Source organism: Seriola lalandi, unplaced genomic scaffold (assembly GCF_002814215.2).
Source record: "Seriola lalandi dorsalis isolate HSWRI2012SDOR001 ecotype SW California unplaced genomic scaffold, Sedor1 jcf7180002054973, whole genome shotgun sequence".
NCBI classification, from domain to species: domain Eukaryota; kingdom Metazoa; phylum Chordata; class Actinopteri; order Carangiformes; family Carangidae; genus Seriola; species Seriola lalandi.
In genome coordinates this window covers 951218-973792 of record NW_019525523.1, presented here as the reverse complement: position 1 = coordinate 973792, position 22575 = coordinate 951218, and the positions used below count along the sequence as shown (strand labels likewise).

General features: G+C 44.6%; 1 protein-coding gene across 2 annotated transcripts in view; it reads left to right on the top strand.

Annotated features, from left to right (window-relative positions):
* frmpd1b (FERM and PDZ domain containing 1b) overlaps window positions 1–20887 on the top strand; it is a 24702-nt gene extending 3815 nt beyond the window's left edge. The window contains exons 2-17 of one of the 2 annotated variants that reach the window (XM_023396081.2): window positions 3063–3213; window positions 5395–5505; window positions 7342–7514; window positions 9021–9123; window positions 9461–9506; window positions 9921–10025; window positions 10222–10317; window positions 11233–11358; window positions 11533–11652; window positions 12463–12596; window positions 13432–13558; window positions 13932–14024; window positions 14152–14334; window positions 14689–14836; window positions 15108–16082; window positions 16267–20887. In XM_023396081.2, the coding sequence (XP_023251849.1) occupies window positions 5399–5505; window positions 7342–7514; window positions 9021–9123; window positions 9461–9506; window positions 9921–10025; window positions 10222–10317; window positions 11233–11358; window positions 11533–11652; window positions 12463–12596; window positions 13432–13558; window positions 13932–14024; window positions 14152–14334; window positions 14689–14836; window positions 15108–16082; window positions 16267–18836 (5106 nt within the window). In that variant the 5' untranslated portion in view covers window positions 3063–3213; window positions 5395–5398 and the 3' untranslated portion in view covers window positions 18837–20887. Of the gene's footprint in view, window positions 1–3062; window positions 3214–5394; window positions 5506–7341; window positions 7515–9020; window positions 9124–9460; window positions 9507–9920; window positions 10026–10221; window positions 10318–11232; window positions 11359–11532; window positions 11653–12462; window positions 12597–13431; window positions 13559–13931; window positions 14025–14151; window positions 14335–14688; window positions 14891–15107; window positions 16083–16266 lie in introns of both variants that reach the window. The other variant, XM_023396080.2, reaches the window with a different exon arrangement.
* The last annotated feature ends 1688 nt before the right edge of the window (window positions 20888–22575 follow it).

Here is a 22575-nt window from a genome sequence, read left to right as displayed (position 1 = left end):
AGTAAAATCATGAAATACATAAAACCATTTGCAGCATAAGACTAGAATGAGTGTCTGATGAGTGTAAATGTATGTCTGTTAACCTGATGTCAAAGCTCAGCCCCTGAAACAAAAGCATGACCTATCATCTGTGAGTCATTTGTCTGCAGCCTTTTGCTCAGAGACATGAATCTTTAGAGTATTTGTTGTCTGCTGGGCTTGGTGTTCCCTTACATTTACAAGTTTGCATTTATGGAATCTGAAGCAATCCAGATGCTTCCCATAAACATAAATCTCTCTCACCTCAAGTCAGTCATCCAGATATTCATACACTGCGGACACATCTGCCAAGTGTGCTGCTGTTGGACTGAATGTTCACTGATGTCTGTGTCCGGCTTTGTTGCCAGTGACTGTGAGCCAAAATGAATTGTCGAGTTGCCGAATCAACCCCTGCTGCTGCTACCTCATGCGGTGCAGCTGTATCCGGTGTGTCGTATTTGGCTGTGGGTGTGTGTGTGTGTGTGTGTGTGTTTGTGTATTTGGGGGGCAGATTGGGAATGAAATGTCAGTAATAGCCAACTGGTCCTTTCTAAATAAAAGCTAGTCAGCAAGACTTCTGCTGGAGTCTGGTTACCAATTGTGTAACGCTCCAGTTGCAAATCATATTAATGCGTATGAGTTGCGAGCATGTGTGTGTATGTGCATGCAAGCGGTGTGTGCTTCAGTGTGTGTAACTGCATTAACAGAGTGTCCATGTGCTGAGTCCAGTTTTCATTTAACAGTGCGCACAGCTAAGTGACTAAGAGTTTAAGTTTATTACAGATAAATTCATCCTGTCAGTCAGATTGTCATTTCCATTAGCCTGGATTATGTATTTAGCAGGACAGCAGCTATATGTGGACATGTTTTTCCCACTTCATGTCCAAATGCAGCTTCTCCAGGCCCCGTCCCTCACCCTCAGTAGCCCGAAGTGGCCCAGCAGCGTTAATTGGACTGTTTTCTGTCCAGCTGGCTGCACAGAAACTGCCAGTTCAGTACTACCTCTCAACCCCTGAGGAGAGAGTGGAGTACTTCTATGAACTGCATGTGTTCTCATACCAGGCGACAGGATTGAATAACTGACTGTTTTGTCCGAGACAGAGAGACATTGTGTGGGAAAAAGCTGCAGAGAGAGAGAGAGAGGGTGGGGTGGAGGGGAGATTGTCTCAGAGACGCTGAAACAGAAGGTTTGAGACAGCCTTCATTACCTAACAGCACCTCATACAAATATTCTCCATGTACAGTGAAAATTGGAGGAGGGGTGGGGAGGTGAAGGGAGTAAAGGAGGGAGAATGAGTGAAAGGCCAGACAGACTACAAGGCTCGCTGATGAGCTGTGTGTGCGGGCAGCCTGGGGACTTAAGGACACGACAGTGGAGGACAGGATTCGCGATTACTATTGATTCAGAACCAGATTAGGAGCAGACTCATCAACAGCTCACAGGCGAGCTTTTTTTACTGTCTTGGATTTGAAACTGGGATCAACTGGAGAATGCTGTCACATCATTAGAAAGAGGGAACAATCTCTTTATTAAAAGCAAGCAAGGAAGAAGACAAATGGTAACAGTGTGAGAGGTTTGCGTTTTATTTATTTATTAATTTAATGACTGACCATACATCAATGTCTGCTGCCTGGCTTTGTTTGCTCTTGGTTGGAGGAGAAATACTGCACTGATCAGCTTTTTTTGTCCCACTCCTCCCGGTGAACGTCTCACTGTAGATACTTTTGTTCTTTCTTTTCTTCTCCTGCAGCTTTACTCCCTCGTTTCTTTGCCGCTGCCCTCTTCACCCTCTTTAAAATGCTACCCCTTTCCTCCCCCTTCAATATCCTGTCTTTTCTCTCTTTTCTTTGCCTTGACCAATTCTCTTTTCTGTATCCCTTCCCCTTTTCTCAGCCCCTCTGAGCCCCCACCCCGCACCCCTCCCTCTCCCCCTTCCTCACCTCTGCAACCCCCATACGTCTTTCCTGTGTGTCTCTCTCTCCTCTTCTGTGCTCCGCTCTTCTTGTTGCCTGTGTTGGCAAAGTGGCAGAAGGAGGCGGTCGGAGGCCTAGCTAGCTGCATTAGCCCCATGCATTATTCATATGCCCTGCAGTCTGTGTGGGTCTAGGTCTTCTGCTGGCTTTTCACTGGGACACACGGGCCCCGTGAAAGAGCTCTGTGTGTGGGACACAGGGCCTGGTGGAAGAGCTGCACAGATGGAGCTATCAATTCCTTGATTTCTGCTCTCTCTTCTAGATGAAAGCCTCTGGGAGTGAGAGTTTACTTCACAGATCAACATTCAAGTGCAAAATGAGGTGGTTTCCTTAGATGAGATCAAGAATGTTTATTCAGTGTCTCTCCTAATTCAACAGCCAGGCTTTTCACAACAAAGCGTTCCCCCAGTTTGTTTTTCTCCCCAAACCAGAGGCCAGCTAAGGTTTCAGCCATATCTGCCCTGATGTTCATATGAAAGACTTGTCCTCTTTTATTATTTGGCCAAGATCTCAGTCGGCCTGGCAGCGTTTCTCTCTCAACCACATCAGGATTCACAGGCTGTCCTCTTTGCTTTTAGAGCGCGCCCAGTAAGAACTGTTAGCTGAACTGGGCGGTATGAAATTTTAATTTAGACAACCAGACGGAGATGGAGTGCCTCGTCTCCACATTGCCATGTGCTTTCGAGGCTGCGGAGGAGTAGAGAGAGTGGAAGAGAGACAGCGAGAGAGAGAGAGAGAGAGAGAGAGAGAGAGAGAGAGAGAGAGAGAGAGAGAGAGCAAGCCTTGGGGACCAGAGGAGGGGCCTCTTGGAAAACCACAACCACATAGCTGGTTTGGACTCACATCTGCTTTGCCTAACATGCTTGCGTGTTCACTCTGAAACTATCAACAACTCGAATATAATTCTGTTACTTATAAATATGTTAAAATTCCAAGGCAGACGTAGCTTAATCGGACTTGATAACTGGTCGTTTCACGCCTCGCTCTAATTATAAACTCGTCATGTGGATATGCATCTTGTTTATGGGTTTTGACAGGTCTCCCTGATAGCGCTGCTCTGCTCTACACAGGTGGCTGCAGCAGATTGGGATTGGCCCTGATGATCACAAGGACCCCCCTCCACCTCTTTTCAGCCAATCCTGGAGGGGCTGCAGAGCTGATGTCTCAGAGGGCGAGAGGGTATTTGTGTTCTGGAGTCCTGAAGAGACAAGCCACATCACGGTGAGTCACGCTCTCACAGTCTTAAGTTAAAATGTGGGACATTGTGCTGCTGTCTTAAAATATGAGAACAAGAATTGAGCCCCTGAAAGTGTTGGTTTGAGTTTCCCGAGGACAGATTAGATGGCAAATGTTTGCCTGCCTTTCCCAGAAGCTCACCACTTGTAATTAACTTGCAGTAGCTCATTTTCTGGTGGAATGTTTAATTGTTAAAAAATGTAAGCGCCTCAGGGTTGAACCATTTATGCTAATACACTCAGCATGTTTGCCCTTACACCTGCTTAACTATCTGTTCTAGGAAAGTTATAGAGGTGCGCTGTTACTGTAAAGAGTGAGGACAGTGAGCACCTTGATCAAGTGCTTAGGATGTGCATGTATATAAAAATGGCTGGCTGCTGCTGCCCAGAGAGACTGTCATCGGAGACGACTCCCTGACTCGGCAAGGACAGAGAGGGTGAGGGAGCGAGAGAGAAAGGAGAAAGTGAAAGAGAGAAAAGAGAAAAGAGAAAAAGGGAGAATGACAGCAAAAAACTGTCACCTGACTCTGCACTGACTGCAGGCACCTTTTCAGCACATAGAACAGACACACATATGCACATCCACATGCATGCCAGCGATTGTGTACTGAATGCAACAAAACAACACAGTGTCATGCAAATGGAGCACAATCTAAGTAAGTCTCTGTTAGCAGTCCAAACATGCATCATGATCCCTGTGAGCCCAGAGTCAGTTCCTGCTTTTCTCTGCGAACGAACGGGGCGTGCTTGTCAACAACCACACTCGGCTCCTCATGTGCAACTGTCAGCTACCTAGCCTCACTCATCCCTCCTCATCCACGTCAATCTGCCTCAATCCGGATCAGCGGGAGGTGCTAAAGTGACACCCTGACCACTGTGGGCCCGTGCAGAGAGAAGGCCTCTAATCCTCTTAAAGGACAGACCTACACGGCATGCTTTACTACTACTGAGCGTGGCTAGTCATTGCTGGCCTACCATCAGTGGTCACGTCAACAGAGATGAGATGAGATCCTGTTGTTTTAGCTGCTGATTGTTTCAAAAAAAAAAGGAAAGAAAAAAAACAAAGTAATTTTGTTTTCTATCTCATGAATATGTCTTAACTAAGAGCGATACTGCTTAACATCCTCTATTGATTGCAATGCAGTGTGTATTGTTTCCACATAATTTTGCTTCTTTTAAGATCTTGGCTTGCTCTCTCCATATTTCAGAGAGCTGATCAAACTAAGCTCTCAAGCCTGCCAGCTGCTGAGGCCAAGGTACGGATCATTAGGTTTCAGGAGCACATTCATCATCGTTAGTTGTATTGATCAAGTCTGGGTCGCAGTTCTACCTATTCCTACATTTATTTCTATTCCCCCGCCCCATTTACCCTAACCCTCGCAGGGACAGATCAGCCAAGGCGTTAAAACTGGTAACTGGTTTTAACGTTGTGGCTGACGACAAGAAAACAGTAAAATAGTATCTGCTGACAAAAATGCAAAGATCACTTGATTCACCTGAAGCACCTCTTATTATTAGTCTCCACAAATTCAATGCCAGCGTATTGATTGGCTGACAGAAACAAAACGCAGTTGAGGAGAGTCGTAAGTCTTGAGATTTGGTCGGGGTTCAATGCTGACCAGCTTTGCCTCCCTGGGGTTTGACTGATCTCTCTTTCTTTCATTATGTCCCCACCTCTCTTCTGTTTAAAGAGCAGGCTAAGCAGAATTTGCACAGCTGCGTTGGAGTTGTTGTGAACAACAAGATTGTTTTATATTTATGTTGAAGTCTTTTTGAATTCTGTTCATTTATGATGGTGCAGTTGTTGTTGAGAATCATTGGGTGACGTGTTGACATGCTGACCAAACTCCACTCCCCTCTCTCTCTCTCCCTCTCTCCCTCAGCCTTTCTTGCTCTCTGCTCACATATCTGACTATTCTCTGTATTCAAGGCAGGCTACATGCTCTGCATGTAAAAACAGAGCAGATGTAATGCAAATTTAGCTGGAGCACAATTCTGGCCCTGAATACATAATCTAGTAAGACAGAGCTAAACTCGAAACAGTTTCTAACTTATTTTCCCCCTCCAGATCCTGTCATCTTCTTTCCATGTCTCTTTTTTTCAGTTTTTTTTGCATCTTTAGGATTATGTCTGTAACTCAAGTCCTTCTCTCTCTTTGTCTCTGTAGATAAATGGAGGAGAATGAGCGATGTAGGAGCAGATCTCCGGCTCGAAGGGCCAGTCGGGTGCAGCAGGTGGTGGGAACAATAATACGACGCACCCGAGAGTCGCTTAGCAGGTACAGAGTGGACATGAATATAACAGCTGACATTCTGGTTTAAGAGAGCCTATATCCTCTGTGTGAGAAAGTAGAATAGAGTTTGATGGGAAAACAACTGAGAATGCAGTAGAAAGTGATGCAGCACACAGCTGGTATTAGCAGAAAATGCCGACCCAACACAAAACACTGCGTCAACAACAAATAAAATAACTTATAGTATAGAAAAACTAAACAGCCAAGTTTGGGATAGAGGGTGGAGAAAACAGCATTATCCACTTCTAGGCCTGCTGCCAGATCCTGTAGTGGGAAGAAGTGTGGGATGTGTGGTATGTATCATTTAAAATAAAAAATGTAGTTGGACAAATGGGTGTTTTTAGCTGGGAAAATCTGCAATTGCATTTTAAATAGAAATGGCTATACAAATAGAAAAGAAATATCCCCAAAAATAAAATAAAATGTTAAAGTAAAAATAAAAAAAAGAAAAAGAGAGAGAGAGAAATTGATTTCTCCTATCAACAGACACACCAGATCCCCTCCCCACACCCACACATTCAGACACATAACACATAGTTCAAAACCTGACTGTCCCTCTCTCACACACAAACACACCCCACAGTGCACCACAAATATGCTTTCAAGAGACCTTCATTGCCTTGCTGTCCGCGAAGTGGTTTCTCATTCTCAACAGAGGAGGTGATGCAGTGGAAGCCCAGTAAACTCCCTGTTACAAATTCTTGGGGAAAGAGTCTGACCATATCAAGAACAGCTGGACAGCAGGCTTCAGGAAGAGGATGTCACTGTTAGATTTAAATGCAACACAAAAGAATACAGATACTGTACATTCCCAGAGTTTATGGGAATATGACCTCTGGCTCCTCAAAATGGCCATTTTTTAGGAAGCCTACAGTAATGGCTACTTGCCCTGCTAATTAATGTTAGCAACCAAGCTGCCATTAAATTTGATGTCACCTACAGGATGAATCATAATGACTATGGCGATCCCCTGACTTTTCATCTAGACCCACCATGAGGTCAGCAAGTGTCATTATGAGATAATTGCCTCAACAACAATTGAATGGATTGGCAAGAAATTTGGTTCAGACATCCATGCCCCCCTTCGAATGAATTGTAATAACTTTAAAAATGTAACTTTTTATTTGGCACCATCAACAGCTCAAAACACACATTCCCATCAGCCCCAGCTCTTCTTTCAAATGTTAGGATGCTAACATGGTAAAGTAAAACAACTTTAAACATGGGAAACATTGTCGTTGTGAGTGTGTTAGCATGTAGCATTTAACTCAAAGTCGCAGAGGAACTAACATGTAGACTGTTTTTGTTTATGTTTATGGGAGTTCATTAGTCAATTAATTGATTAGTCAAAGGACAGAAAATTAACTGGCAACTATTTTAGCAATCACTTAAATCACTTGACTCACTTTTCAAGCAAAAAGGCCAACCACTTGCAGCAACCAGCTTAAATCTGAGTATTTGCCTGCTCTTTAATACTTTATGTCATTATGAACTGAGTTTTGAATTGTTCAACAAATTGTGCTATTTGAATATGTCATCTTGGGCTAATCTGTGATGGGCATTTTTCATAATTTTCTGACATTTTAGTGACAAACTCATCGATTAATGAACAAAAAAGAGAGTGCAGTGCACAGTCACTAACAGTAATAATAGTCATTGCCTGATAAACAAGAGACATGATTTGTAAAAGAGGGTGTTGCCAGTGAACACGTAAACAGTGATGATGTATCTTGCCTTTAATGGACCTGGATTTATTTGTTGATGGCCACAGTGTAAGTAGTGTCCACTCAGGTAACTTGTCACCCCGTTTGACCTCTTCAGAGAGCGGTTGCTAGGCGATGGGAGGTCGCAGCGCTCCAACAGTCTGTCCAATCAGAATTTCCAGGCCAAGCTGACGCTGCAGATTACCCGGGACCCGGTCCTAGACAGCAGCACTGGACATGGCTTCACTCTCACCACAAACGCACCCCTGCTGGTCAGGGACGTCGCCACAGGTACACGGCATGTATGGTGGGCGTCGGTGTGCGTTTGTATGTATGTGGAAGAGTGCACTTTGTGTCCCTGCTTCCCCTCCAAATGGCCACCTGCTCTATGCAACAGTGCACCGCCTGCAGCAAGACAGATTTACACACTCTCTTTGTCTCTCTCTCTCTCTCTCTCTCTCTCTCTGTCTCTCTCTCTCTCTCTCTCTCTCTCTCTCTCTCACACACACGCACAAACACATTGACTCTGTCCTGGCATTCAAACTGCAAGGCACGGTGCCAGAGAAGCCACAGAAACAACAGAGCCACCTGCTCATCCTTTCTAAATTCAATCACTTTTCATTTAGGCAACTTTGATAGGGGGGATTGAGAGAAAGCGACAGAGAGAGAGAGAGAGAGAGAGAGAGAGATAGAGAGAGAGAGATGCTGATCCATTACTTTTATGTCAATCCTGTAAAATAAGCTGATAAAGGCCCTGAGGGGGGTCCCACCCTGCCACCAGCTCTGTAATTGCTATCTGATGCCAAAGAGAGGGAGTGGGAAAGAGAAGGGGAGAGAGTGAGAGGTGATAACAGAAAACAAGATTTAAAAGACAGACAAGATGCCAGCAGGAATACCCAGTAGGGAATACATAACGACCAACGTGCAAATATGACCAAAGAGGGCAAAATAATAAGTGTGAAATTGTGCGGAGTGCAGAGAGGGTGGAAGGCTGACTCCTTCGGGTGTGGGAGGACTCAGCGAGGTGAGAAGGTGAATGTGAGAGGGAAGTAGTGGATGAGGAAGAAGGACTTGAAAAAAGAGAGGGAAGGGACGGGACATGAAAAACCGCAAAGATCAGGATATTGGCAGAGTTGACATTAAAAGCTCGACAGGAGGCGGGGGGGTTGGCTTGTCTGGAAAGAGACAGAGCGTGTGCAAGTGTAGCCTGTGTGTGTGTGTGTGTGCGTGTGTGTGTGTGTGCGTGTGTTTTCATAAGCTTGCAGAGCAGTGTAGCATCCCGTCAGTGGGTCAAAAATCAGGGACAGACGGGGCTTTGCCAGGCAGACTGGGTGTGTGAAAATAAGCGTGCATGGGCGTATGTGTTTATGCATACATACGCTTAGTGTGTGTGTGTGTGTGTGTGTTAGAGTAAGCTGAAACTGCTGTGCCTCAGTCGTGCTCTCTTGCCTGAAGACAAATGAGTATAAATAACCAGAGAAAGCAGAGCGGAGCCGAGCTGGATGAGACCCAGAATAACTGTAACCCCTCACATCCTGGAGAGCTCAGCTGAACATTGTTGAGTCAGCCATGTTGAATAACCATGTGTGTCATTCTGTGTGTGTGTGTGTGTGTGTGTGTGTGCGTGTGTGCATGTGTGCGTGTAAGTGTGCCTATATCTGTGTGTATATCTCCCTTTTATCTGAACTGAAAGTACAAGCCCACGTGTGCAGCTGAGTTTTTGTTTTATGCAAGCACTCACTCTTTTCATTGTGTGTGTGTGTGTGTCTGTGTGTGGGTGGGTGTGGGTGTGTGTAGGGAGTCCTGCAGATGGGATACTGTTCCCAGGGGACCAGGTGCTGCAGATTAATGATACAGTGCTGGAGGATTTGAGCACCGAGCAGGTTGAAAACATCTTAAGGTGAGACAAATTGCAGAGATACTTTATCTTTCTATCTAAAACCAGTTCAGTTATTAGGACCATTGTCATACTACCAGTGTGTCTAGTCCACCCAGTGTGTGAGCATTATTCATGTGGGAGTCTGTGTGTGTGAGAGAGAGTGAGTGTTTGAGAAAGGCTTAGCAAGTTAAGGGCAAAGGTCAGAGGAGAAAGTGCTTACTTTAGAGCTGGACAGAAGGATAATGATCTCTCTTGTGTGCGTGTGTGTGTGTGTATGTGCATGGTGTGTGTGTGTGTGTGTGTGTGTGTGCGCGCGCGTGTGTGTGTACATGTGTGTGTATATTCTTTCTCCACACAGGGACTTGCAGGATTGTATCACTGTGACTATCCTACGGCACATGACAGTGAGTACAAAGAAGACACTGATGACCTGACCTCACACACACACACACACACACACACACACACACACACACACAAAGAGTCATTACACTCTTCTTCATTTAAACATGAGCTCTCTGTGTGTTTTCAAGCATGTGACTGGAAGCTGACATCTTCTGACAGGATTAACTGCCTCACATTGCTCTCAGATTGTGATGCGTCAATGTAAATATGTGTGTGTGTGTCTGTGTGTGTGTGTCGACCCTTTGATTAAGGCTGTGGTTGTTTGTGCCTTAATGTTTTGTTGATCTCAGGAAGTGTGTCACTGCAGTGCTTTCAGTTCAACAAGTATGTGTGTGTGTGTCTGTGCGTGCATGGGCGTGTGTGTGTGTGTGTGGTCCCGCCCTCACATAATGGCGCATGTCTGTGTGTTGCAGAATCCCAAGTCATCCATCATGTCGGCAGAGAAGAGAGCTCGTCTGAGGAGTAATCCAGTTAAAGTGCGCTTTGCAGAGGAGGTGGTGGTCAACGGGCACACTCAGGTGGGAGAATCTTACTTGACACAGAATGATGGCTGTTGTGAACCACAGATGAATCATCCTCATTTCTGGATCTTTGAGTCGTCTTGCTTTGGTCTCATTCTCCAAGCTGTCATGCTGCCTTTTTCTGTTTTATCTTTCCTAATCTGATATTGACTCCTGTCTAGCCACACTGACATCTCTCACTTCTCTCCACCAGGGAAACTCTCTTCTCTTCCTGCCCAATGTCCTAAAAGTCTATTTAGAGAATGGACAGACCAAGGCCTTCAAGTTTGATAACACCACCACTGTCAAGGTAAATACTAAAAAGGATCTCAGTGCAGCTTGGCAATTTCTCCAACAATTCTAACCGTCGGTATTTGGAGTGTTTGGCCTTGTATCCTCTGACAGAAACCCGGCAATGAGAGGTCAAAATTTCAACCTTTAACAGGCGACAGCAGCTACACTGCTTGTTCACATCTGATGAATCTTGAATGGAAGATGGATAACTGGATGATGCATTTTGCTAACGATTGGCACAAGACTTGGCCACATCATTCTTGGGTGGTTGACATGTTTGTCAATACCAGTGCGCTCTATGCAAGCCAATGAGAAGAAACCTGCCACAGTGTATACCAAGTTGAATAATATACATATACAAGAGGAACAAGCCGCAATTACAGATGAAACAAAAAAAAAAAAGAGCAGTGGTAGAAAGATGGATAGAAACATCCACATCATTGTCCTCAGAAGATCTGATGAGACCCCCCCCCCCCCCCCCCCCCCCTACATTTTTCATAAACATCATGAGACCAGACATGAGTGGATCTGGTTGGGAAAGGCTTTCTAGAAACACGTGGGTGTATTTCGTAATTAAAGCACACCACAAGTTATTATGTGATTGCCCCAAGGGTGACAGAGTGTGGGTAGACTGTAGCTGTTCTTAACGATGGAATAATACATTTAAAAGTGAGGAGAAGAACGTAATGAGATAGCAAATCTCATAAAATAAGTTACCACGGTCAGCTACACTCTGTTTCGGAGACTGTCTTTATGAGCACATTGTTATTGTTATTGTTACAGCAGGTTTTGTATTTGTATTTCTGTTTGTATTCCCAGCCAAAGGGAAAGTGAGAGGGGGGAAATCGGGTTTGACCATCTGCCACTAGCAGACTGGGATGAAACGTGTTTGTCTAAGGGGGTCTGAACTGTTGGTTTTTCACCATTCCAGGACATTGTTCTGACTCTGAAGGATAAACTGTCCATCCGGGCCATCGAGTACTTTGCCCTGGTGCTAGAGCAACAGTACAGCATCACCAAACTCCTGCTGCTGCACGAAGACGAGTTCATACAGAAGGTGAGGGAAACGGAAACCCACACACAAACATAAGAGTAGTCATGGATGGCTGTTTACTGAAGAGAGGTACAACGGGTACAAGGTACAACTCGGCTCATATGGGATGCAGAGTTGTTGCCTTTACTTTTACAGCTTGCATACATCTTCATCACCCTGTCTTTTTGTCTTCGCCAGGTGGTGCAGAAAAAAGACTCCCATGATTACCGATGTTTGTTCAGGGTGTGTTTCATCCCCAGAGACCCCGTGGACCTGCTGCAGGATGACCCTTCTACCTTTGAATACCTATTTTTGCAGGTTAGAGAAGCTAATTCTGTTATCTGTGGTGCTACTTTCCTTGTCTCCTGCTCTATCCCTTATTTTACAATCAGAAGTTAGGCCCACCTCCCTACTTACATGTGGAAAACAAGTCTAAATGTTCGTACAGTAAAAAAAAAAAACTCTTTTTACTGCATGTCTTAGTCTGCAGTTGTATATCGGATGTTTAATAGATGTTGATGCTCCAAAAACATTACAGCAACATTACAGAAATGATGCCAGAATCAAAGCCAATAGGAGCTTTGAAGTCAACAAGCAGCTGCTCCTCGTTTCTCCCTGATATTAGTTCAAAACTGTCCTGATCTCATATAATAACATTCATCACTGTTTTGCAGCCTTGTGTCACTTCTTGTATTAACATTTTGGAAGTTAACAATGAACTTGGTCAGCTCCTGCATACAGATACTCCTCTGTGATGTACCTCACGTCTGAAACTGCATTTATATTCTGTAACCCTGGATGAAAGTCACAGATTGCCTGTGCATATTATTAGTGCACAGTCAAGCATTGGGAGTGCCACGTATGTCATCTTGATTTATTGTTCTGCGAGGAATCTTTGCCTCTTGCTGTGTTTGTTTTTGTTGTAGAAATGGCAGTTAGGGTGTCGTAGTGTTGGTTTACTTGCAAAGACGCTCATGAGCTGTGTATTTTGTAATGTGAGATGAAGTGTATGTTGGTATATCACACAAGCACAAAAACATATGGTGCTTTTTAGTTGTACATTGGTAGGTTTACTGTAATGCACATGTGTATTTGCGGTGTCTGCATGCATGACTGTGTCCTTTTCAGAGTGTTGGGGACGTGCTGCAGGAGCGTTTTGCAGTAGAGATGAAGTGTAACACTGCACTTCGCCTGGCAGCGCTGCACATGCACGAGAGACTAGACAGTTGTGGACAGACCAGGACCTCGATCAAGAGTATAACGTGAGTGTGGTTTGTGTTTGTGTCGGTTTACGGTCAGAGTTTAAGCTTGCTCTACTGCTGCAATCATTGTAATTTGTCTGGGATCACCAAATTCCTGATCTATTAATGTGATGGGAAGTGGTTTGTGTGTGTAAGAGTGTGTATTTGTGATGTGTGGATCACCATTGTCTTATTGTGTGTGACACAATTCCCCCTCTTTCTGCGTCTCTCTTTGACATTTCGGAGCCCAAACTGTATAAAAGCACAGACTATTTCCCCGAAGGACCACCTCAGTTACTCACTGGTCACAGATTACTGTGGTTATATATCATTGCAGACACAGTCATGGTTACACTTACAATTAAAGGCGCATTCAGTCAAAATGTGGCTGTTTAGTAACATCTAGTGGCAGAAAAATACAGCACTCCACAAAAGTCAACAAACCCCAATGTGTTTTTATATTTTTTAGTACAGTCTGTATTTGGTTTTACTTTAATAAACAAACTTCAGCTTCACATTATGTTGGCAAAGATTACTGATCAGCTCCTGTAGAAAGACCTGATACTGAATAACACGTTACTTAAGTGTACACCAAACACACCAAACAAGAGTTGTCTGGTTACAGCGCACCAAAAACTAGGTGCTGGCCATGTGTATTAGAAACATAATATCAATGAAACTTCCCGAGCTCCCTCTTGCTTTCAAACGCTACACCATCTTTAAACTTAAAACTAAATCACGTAACTGAAACTAATCTGTAACTTCACTTACAATTCTATCAGCCATCGAACTGGCAGAGTTCTTCATTATGTATCAGTGCACTTCTCATTTCTCTGTGCGTGTGTGGTGATGACAGGAAGGAGTTTGGCCTTGACAGCTTCATCTCTCCCACGCTGCTGAGCAACATGAGGGAGAAGGACCTGAGGAAAGCCATCAGCTACCACCTCAAAAAGATCCAGTCCCTGCTGGAGCCACGCCAGAAGGTAGAAACAGACTGATGGATGAGTGGGATGAAGCATTGAGAGGCGTAAAGAGATAGATAGTGACATTTTAGTGGAGCCTTTAGGGCACTTTTTAGTTGACACTTACAGTGACAGCTAATCTCCCTGTGGTTTTAAGTGGAATAGCAGCTTGGGAGAAAGATAGATGGTGGGTGGGTCGGAGGATAATTTGAAAGGAAATAGTGGGTCTGGGGCTTGGGTTAAGTTTCTAAGAAAATAAATGGAGCATATTTCTCTGTGGAGAGCATTGTTTTGGTCACTGAGTCAACCATAACATTTCCCCTGGTTTTCTTTCATTCTGTCTGCCTTCTCAGTTATTCTTCTCCCTTCTTCCACGTCCACTGTGGCGTTGTAGGTCATATCTGCTACACAGGCTCGGTTGGCCTACCTCACTCAGCTGGGAGAGCTCATTTCATATGGCGGACGGTCATACACAGCTACAATGATGGTAAGGGTTAAGAGCCTAATGTGGCCTGATGGGTCCATTTGCTAAAGCATATAGCATAATAGCAATTTAACCAACTCAAACTCAAACTCTTCATCTGCTGTACCCTTCCTCACTCATCTACATTCAGCTTCAAGACAGGGAGGTGCTGGTCAGCCTGCTGGTCGGGGCCAAGTATGGAATGAGTCAGATCATCAACCACAAGCTCAATGTGATCTCCACACTGGTCGAGTTCAGCAGCATCAGCCGAGTGGAGTTGCTCTCAGAGTCGGACAAAGTCAGCCTACTGCGCATCTCACTGCACGACATGAAGGTATGGAAGACACAGAGTACATCTGTCATCAGTCATCCAGCCACTAGGCTCTATTATTCATAAACATGTAGGCACATCTACTGACACAGATATGAAAGATGGATATTCACTCACCACATTATATTTGCGCCAAAGCTCATGCTAGAGTAAATATAGGTCAGGCATTTCTCCTCCAATACACAAACAATATGAAGCCTAAGGGAGTGTGTGGTAGCTATATAAAGCTAATTCACTGGTCTCAAAGGTGACTCTCTCTCCCTCTTTCTCCCACTCCATCGCCTTTTTTCCCTTACCCTTTGGCTTTAATCACTGCCGCTTTACCTTATCTTCTGCAATGCCCTCCCCCTCTCACAGCCATTTGCCTTACTGATGGACTCTCTGGCAGCCAAAGACTTAGGGTGTCTGCTGGGAGGCTACTGCAAACTCCTGGTGGATCCCAGTGTCAATGTCTTCCGTCTGGGGCGCCCAAAAGTGAGGGTGCACCGGATTCCTGCTGAAGAAGGTGTGTGTGGGAGGTTCGCCGTAATAGAGGGCGTGTGCTATGAATCCCTATCAAGTGAGCAAAAACTGTTTCACTTAAAATACTCACTTTTTGGCCTTGGCCTTTTGATAGACATTTTTCACATCACACCTTGATGTATGTCACCAGCCAGTACGGGTACGGATAGAAAAGCAAGTAATTTAGATTAAAAAACGTCAACATTATTCTATTCCCCCGCCCTAACTTGTTTTGTGATGCTCGTCTTGTTTGTGTGTTTTCCCTGTGTTATTAGGTTATGTGTCTCGCTGCTGTAGTGACTCAGATGACTCAACAGATGAGGATGACCCGATGGATTCTCAGAATTACAAACGTCCAGACCCTGCAAGTCAGGACTGGGAAGAAAGGAGGAGGGAGGAGGAAGAGAAGAGGAGAGAGGAAGAAAGAAAAGAGAGAGAGGAACACAAAGGCAAACAGGAAGTGAAGATAATTGTGACAACAGAAGGTAAGGAAAATGAGGGCGAAGAGGAACGAGGAGCAACAGGATGTGGTCTGCATAAATTTAGTATTATTGATGAAGAAATGAACCTGGAGACCACCTGGTACCACACTGACCCACGGGTCACCAGCAGCTTCTCCAGCTTGTCCAGCGGCTCTTTGAGTGCGGCACTGGAAGAGAGCAGTGCCTCTGCTAAAGCCCCATCTCGCATGGACACTCTCCGTGGACCACGCACAGCTGAGGACCTACAAAACTTGGACGTTCACCACCCCTACCTCCTAGAGCCAAAACGCCGCCAGGGCCCGCTGCGACCCACCAACCTCAATTACCGTGGAAATGACAACTCTTGCCTTTGCTTTGCTGAGCTCTCCAAGGCTGATTTCCTCCCTAGCCCGCCTGGGGCTACTACTGACGACGATGACGACGATGACGATGAGGAGGAGGATGAGCATGGAGTGGAGGAACTCAGACGCATTTCCAAGATCCCTAGCTCAAGAGATTTGAGAATGATTGACAGCATACCCTTTGAAAGATCACCAATTAAAAGAAAGAAAAAGGTACCTCCCAAAGTCCCAATGAGGACGAGTTCAATTCCCGGGCACAAAGGAGAACAGGCTGAGCAGCGCCTCTCCAAGGACGAAGAGGGTCTATTCTTGACGCCGTCACCCAACCCTAAACCAGCTCTTTTAGTCAAAGAGACTGTCTCAGAGTCTGAGGATGAGTTTTTTGATGCACAGGAGAGATTTACTCCCCCAGTTCCTGATCTATCAGGTTTGTTCACAGTCATTTCATGTTTGTTATGACTTCTAAATCAGATATTTTATCTGTGCCAAATAAAACCATTTATCTTGGAGATAGTGATGTGATTAAAGGAGGTGTGGGGGAGATTTATTTCAGTCCATTGATGCTTTTCTCTTTCTGTCCTTTTCTTTTGATTTGTCTCTGTCTTTCACAGATGCTGAACTGGCCGACCGGCGAAATGCTAACCGGTTGAGTGGAACCTGGAATGGTGTTCCAGCTGCGCCAGGGAAAGATTCATCCCCCCAATCATCTAAAATAAAGAAGCAAGCAGAGACACTTAAAGGGACCACAAATCAACTTATCAACCAACAGCCCAGTCCAACAAAGCCATCACAGAAACCTGAAATCAAAGTTAAACCACCACTGGCACCTAAGCCCCAGCTGCCTCCCAAACCTCAGATCATTCCTCCCAAGTCCCCCCAGCATGGACGATCATATGCCCACTGCAATGGGGATGCCTCTGGACGTCTGTCCTCTGAACTCCTGGAAATGGAGCCGGACACCATGGAGTTCAAGTCTGTCACATCCGGGGCAGGTGGACTGCCTCTGTCATCACCTTTGATCACAGCAGTGAGGTGCAGCAAGCAACCCCTACAAATTACAACACCACAACCTGAGGAAAAGACCAAGAGGCAAGAAAACAGCTCGAAACAGAAGAGAGATGTGACGCATGAGAGTGGGGCACATGTGGTTTCCAAAGACAAAGCAAACATTCCTGATGAAAAAGAAGCTCCTCAAGTTGAAGGGAAAAGCAATGGGACTATCCTACCTGCAAAGAGGCCACTGAACCTACCCCCTATCCCTCACTCTAATTCAGGTGAAAAGCTAGCTGTTCCCCCTCCAGTGCCCCCCAAACCCACTTCTCCCACCAATCTCCACCCCTTGTCAATACCTGCTAGCTCTCCTGTCTCCCCCACTGATCCAAGCAAAGGGATCTTCAAGGATAGCGTTAGTCCGCCAAATGGAATCCACCCCTGGAGCAGCCGCAATGGCAGCATCCAGTCAGGACCACGGAGGGTCTCTCTGAGCCACGAGAGCCTCTCACCCAAAAATACAGATGCACCTCTCACCCTTACCACCTCCCTCACTTCAACCAACTCTAAAGGTGTTGGGGGCCTAGAAAGTAGAGAACCTGGAAGATCTGGATCAGGATCAGACCTGAGGACCAGCTCGTCCAGCCTGGGAGGCAGGCTACCAGCCTCTGCCCTGAGAGGGAGGATCCAGGCTCTGCCTTGGTATATGACCCGTTCCCAGGAGATTTTGGGAACTCTGGACTATCCCTCCACGAGCTCCATCAATGGAGACACATCTGGCTTTGGCTCTGGTTTGTCTGTAGCCAGTGGTTTATCGGATTTAAACAGAACTCCGGTCAAGGAAAAAGAGACCGTGGTTTCAAAATCAGTAGGGAAAGGGAACATTTTAGAGGACGGAGCTGAGGTTGTCATAGCCACCATCAAAGAGGCCCAGGATGTGACTTCACACATGAAAACGGCCAATGGGACAAACGGCTCACACCCTAATCTGACTTTTAAAGAGAATAGTGCGCACAGTGGCAGTGTTTCATCGGAGCAGCCTCAGTCACGCCCCCACTCAGCAGTGGGGTTGGGAGGTGTGTCCAGCATGCAAATTGGAGGTGACTCACCAACCTCCTCACTCGCAGACAGTACTCCACCACAGCAGCACCGGGAGGCTTGTGGCTGCCGCACCGTTTACGCCAACTGTTTCAGCGGCGACACCGAGGATGGTGTCAGCTTTGATGAAGAGCTTACTGTTTACGAGTTCTCCCGCCGCACACGGCCCAAACCTGCCCGTCAGGCACCTGTCCCTTCTCCTACAACACCCCCTCCAAACCCCAACATTTTGTCTCTGCTGAAAGACAACCCCCGCCCGCTCTCTACTTTCTCCACTGCCTCCTCTGAACTCAGTCCCCTAGTTTCACGTCCGGTTTCCCCCACAACCTCTTTTGGTGGTCCTCTTCGTTCTCTTACCAACAAGAATTACGGCGGGCTGAAGGGGGGTTTTGCCACCCTTCGCCAAGATATAGATCAACTTCTGCTAGTCTTAGAGAGAGGTGCACTTGGGCAACCACAGCACACATTTTGTCCAGATTCAAAGCAGGATATCACAGGCATAAAAGTGGGGCCTGACCTAAATCACAATGGAACTGAAGACGGTACTACCCCAGAACCAGGCTCAAACTGTACTGGGACAAGCCCTACTGCCATGACAGAGGCTGAGAGGAGTCTTCTCCAGGCAGAGGCTCGACGATTGGCATCCGGGTGTCAGCGGGCCACACGTGTAGGCTGGGCTCCCGATGAAGCTCTACGTTCTTTATCCAACAGCTTCAGCGCTCTGGTTCAGTTGTCTGCCGCTTGCCTGCGAACAAACCCCTGCTCTGGCTGTGACATGTGCCATAATGCGAGTCTGGTCCACGGGGATGAGGATGATGACAGTCAGGAGGCCATGGACAAGCTAAAGGAGATCGTGGGTCTGTACCGGGAGTTTGTTGGGGCTGTTGAGACGGCTGGAACTGGTGCTGGGGTTGGGGGTAAGAGTGTGGGCCTCAATGGGTCTGGACAGGGTCAGGGGGAGAGTGACGGGGTGAGGCTACTGGCCAAACGCTGCACCGTGCTCATCTCCTCTGTATTCGCACTCACACAGCTCTTCCGGACACGCACACTAGACACCTCGAACACGCCCGGCCACGTACCTCTCAACTTTTGACCTGTGAACTTTTACCCACTAATTAACTCACTCACTCTGGACGTGAGACAAGATGAAACAGCACAGAGCGAACTGGTGTGTTAATCCTGTGTTCCTGTACAGTAAGTGCCATGCACACCACTGCACACAAACATAAACCCACATGACACATACCCACCTGGAAACCACACACACCAAACAAAACCCTAAACGAGGAAACTTCATTGCTTGGCCTCTTCTGGGATGCATATGAACTATGCATTTGTACATATGAATTTTATAATTATCTTATAATTCTCTTATTTTATGATACAATATGTGTATGTATGTAAGGATGGATTACCCATGTATGTATTTATGTATTTATTTTTACAATATTTGCACCATGGTCTGTGACGTGCAGGTCTGTGGTGAAAAAAAAAATATGGATGTCACTGGAATTTTTATTTTTCCTTCTCTTTGAGACAGTATTATGTTATCTTTTGCTGCTTTAAAGATTTCTCCACTCCACAAGGTGTAATCTGTAAAGTGTCATTTTTCAAGTTTATTACTACAGTACGTTTTACTGACAGAAAATATACTTTACCACACTTACAAAATAAAGTAACCAAGTGATTTGTTTTGTATGTGCAGGGATCGCTCCTTTTTAAGGATTTAGTTTTTCAACATTACAGTTGCATATAAATTGGATACAAAACTACACCATTACAAAGCAGGGAGAGCACTTTTGACTGTTACAGATTGCACCTTTTTATGACACATACCCTTGTGTAAAGTGTTTTTTCTACCCTTTCCCCAGTCCTGACTGACTCTTGAGTGAATGCTTCTTGGAAATACTCCCATAACCCAAATGTATGCAGTATTATAACATTAATCTAGTTTTCATCCAAAGGACGCTACATATATATTTTCTGGGAAATATGTGGATAGGGCCCAGGGAGCAAAACAGGGGACCTTATTTATGTAGTTTGAAAATAAAAAATAAAAATAAAAAAAAAAGTTAAAGTTTTTGACTTGGCACAAGGGTGACTGTTAAACTCTGTCCAGATGTAGCAAAGATCCAAAGTCTTAAAACACTGAGCCACAACTGCGGTTTCCTCTTTGGGCACACCACCTTATTAATAACTGACAGATGGACTGACTGCTGTATGCTGGGGTCAGAACTGTAGATATACATTTATATCTCTGTGTCCTATTCTGTCTTTACCTTAGTTTATGGCTATGCAAACATAAACCCCCCACCCCCCCACATAACGTATTCTTATTTTCTGTGCTAACATTAAAAACAACAATAGCTGCATTATGTTTGTTTGAATATAATGGGTGCTTTCTTTGTTTGGAATGTTGGCTTTTGTCTTGTTCCGGGAAAACTTACTGCATTATGGATCGCAACATTCTGCAAAGTTGCATGGCATTAGCATTTGTCAATATTAAGACTCCTGTCTATACTGATGTCTGTGAATTGTCAGTAAAACAATTACATTGCTCGATCAGTTTGCTGATGTACAGTGTTCACTAATCAACTCGTCCATATCACATGCTGCCAGCTCATTTGATGAGCCATCCGATTTGAAGGAATTACTCGAGCCACCTACAACAACATGAAGGTAATTAAGCCAAATCAGTCAGTAGTTGCTTAAACAAATATGATAAGGGGATTGTCTGGTGGCGAAGAGATAGGAAGTATATTTAATCTTCCAAGTAGATGACTGAGGGAAATTTTGTCAAGGTGGCTATGACTGAAAAAATAAGGTGGGTCTCAAAGCTTCCAGTTGCCATGGAGGTAATGTCCAGTAGCAGTGTCCATCACAGCACTAACATCAAGACATCTGTATGTCTCAGGAGCATCTCTAGTTGTTCAACAAACAGGCCAAAACAGTGAAAGAGGGCCTGTGTCACCTATTTGTTTTGTTTCTGTATGGTGAAATTGTATCATCAGCATTTCATATTCAAAGAGGACATTGTGTTTCTACATGAGCAGCCACTTTTCCATACCCACGTACAATGAAGTCGATGTACCAAGAAATGTATTGTTTGGGAATAAATTACACACTGACCTTAATAATGTTGGAGATCCAAGTGTTTGCGTTTTGTCTCCTTGTATTGTGTCACATTAATTTAATGTACAAACATACAGTTTCATATAAGCTCTTATATGTAACAACAGCACACAGAAAGAAGACCTGAAGATATATCTAAGCAGTCTCAATTGCCTCACTATTTGTACGATCTTTCCACCACTAATTAGTTAATGAGCATTCACATCAAGGCAGTGTTTATCTGTGCATGGATTGCTGCGGCCTGCTTTCTCTTTTCTCTCTCTCTTTTGGTACAGGGAACGTCTCTAAATTATTTACAGAGCCAGCTGAGTTAGAGCAACATTTCCACTCCTATTATTAAAATACATTCTTAAATAATGAATTTGAATGTAAAAATTTAAGATTTAACCAAAGATGATCATCAGAAAGACACATTTTTTTAGGGTGGAAAGAAGCAGCGAGAGCTGAGAGGCTTTGTAACTACAGCAGCTCAACCCGCCCTGATCCAAAGTACCCATGTCAGATTGCCCTTAATCTGATCATTATCTGCAGTCTGACTTCATGACACAGTAATCTAGAAAGTCGCACTATGCACCGTCGCACATGTACATAACATGGTCCGACAGTGCAGTGCTGCTGCGAGAGCCACTTCTACGATTAAATACATAGTAAAACAGCAGATTGAGTTGTTAAACTACACAAAATACTTGTGTGTTTGTTCACTGTTCAGCTTGACTACAATACATCATTGTAATGGTGATGCTGTTTGTGTGACTGATTACAAAGAAGGGATTACAGTGCATATTTGGGCAAGAATAGGCAGGATAAATGAGACATGGTATTGTGAAGTAAGAGTCATGGTGAGGACCGGCACACACAGGTCACAACACACAGAAGCCATTAACTTTCATAATGTACATGCGTCTGTTACTCAAATGAAACATTTGTCACCGTTTTCGGTGAATGAAGCCAAACCTGTTAACATTTTTATTGGATTGATTTTAAACATTTAATTCGACTGCTAATATTAATTTGACATTTTTATAGTGATTGGGTGACCTGTGCTTCACGAGAAGTGGTAATTATAAACAGCGTTATTTAGTATCAGCGAGGATGTCCTGCTTTCAAAACCTAACAATACAAAGTTGTACTTTCAAAGAGGAAACCCTGGAAAATCCTAAAAAGATGTACTGAAACACAGTAGTGTGGACAAAAAAAAAACAAAAAAAAAAACACTTAAGAAATAGGCCATTTTCATAGCAGCTTGAGCTTTTTGTGCCACTGAACATTACCCTCTGCCTCTGTCTTCTCTCAGCACCATTATAGTTCAGTCTCTCTTTCAGTGTCCAAGCAGCATGCCTTTCCTCTTTGGGCCGTTGTATCCAGCGAGAGCTGCCGCGTGGTGACTGCAGCTACTCAAGCTTAAAATCTGAGCCCATTATGTCAACAGATGTTACTGACAGAGAGGAGAACAAGCGTGAGGAGAAAATATAAAAGAGTGAGAGATTCATGAAAAAAAAAAAAGTGACATTTAAGTTTATAAAAACGAAACAAACATCAGGGAGCACAATAAATGAACAATGGCCCAAAAATGAGCAAATGCAGCAACAGTGCATAGTCAAATGAATTTCATCATAGCTCTCAATGCCATAGGTTTTTTTCAGAAGCTGCAAAGGTTTTGTCAAAAATAAAGGGAAAACATTTTCTGTCCAATTTTGTTA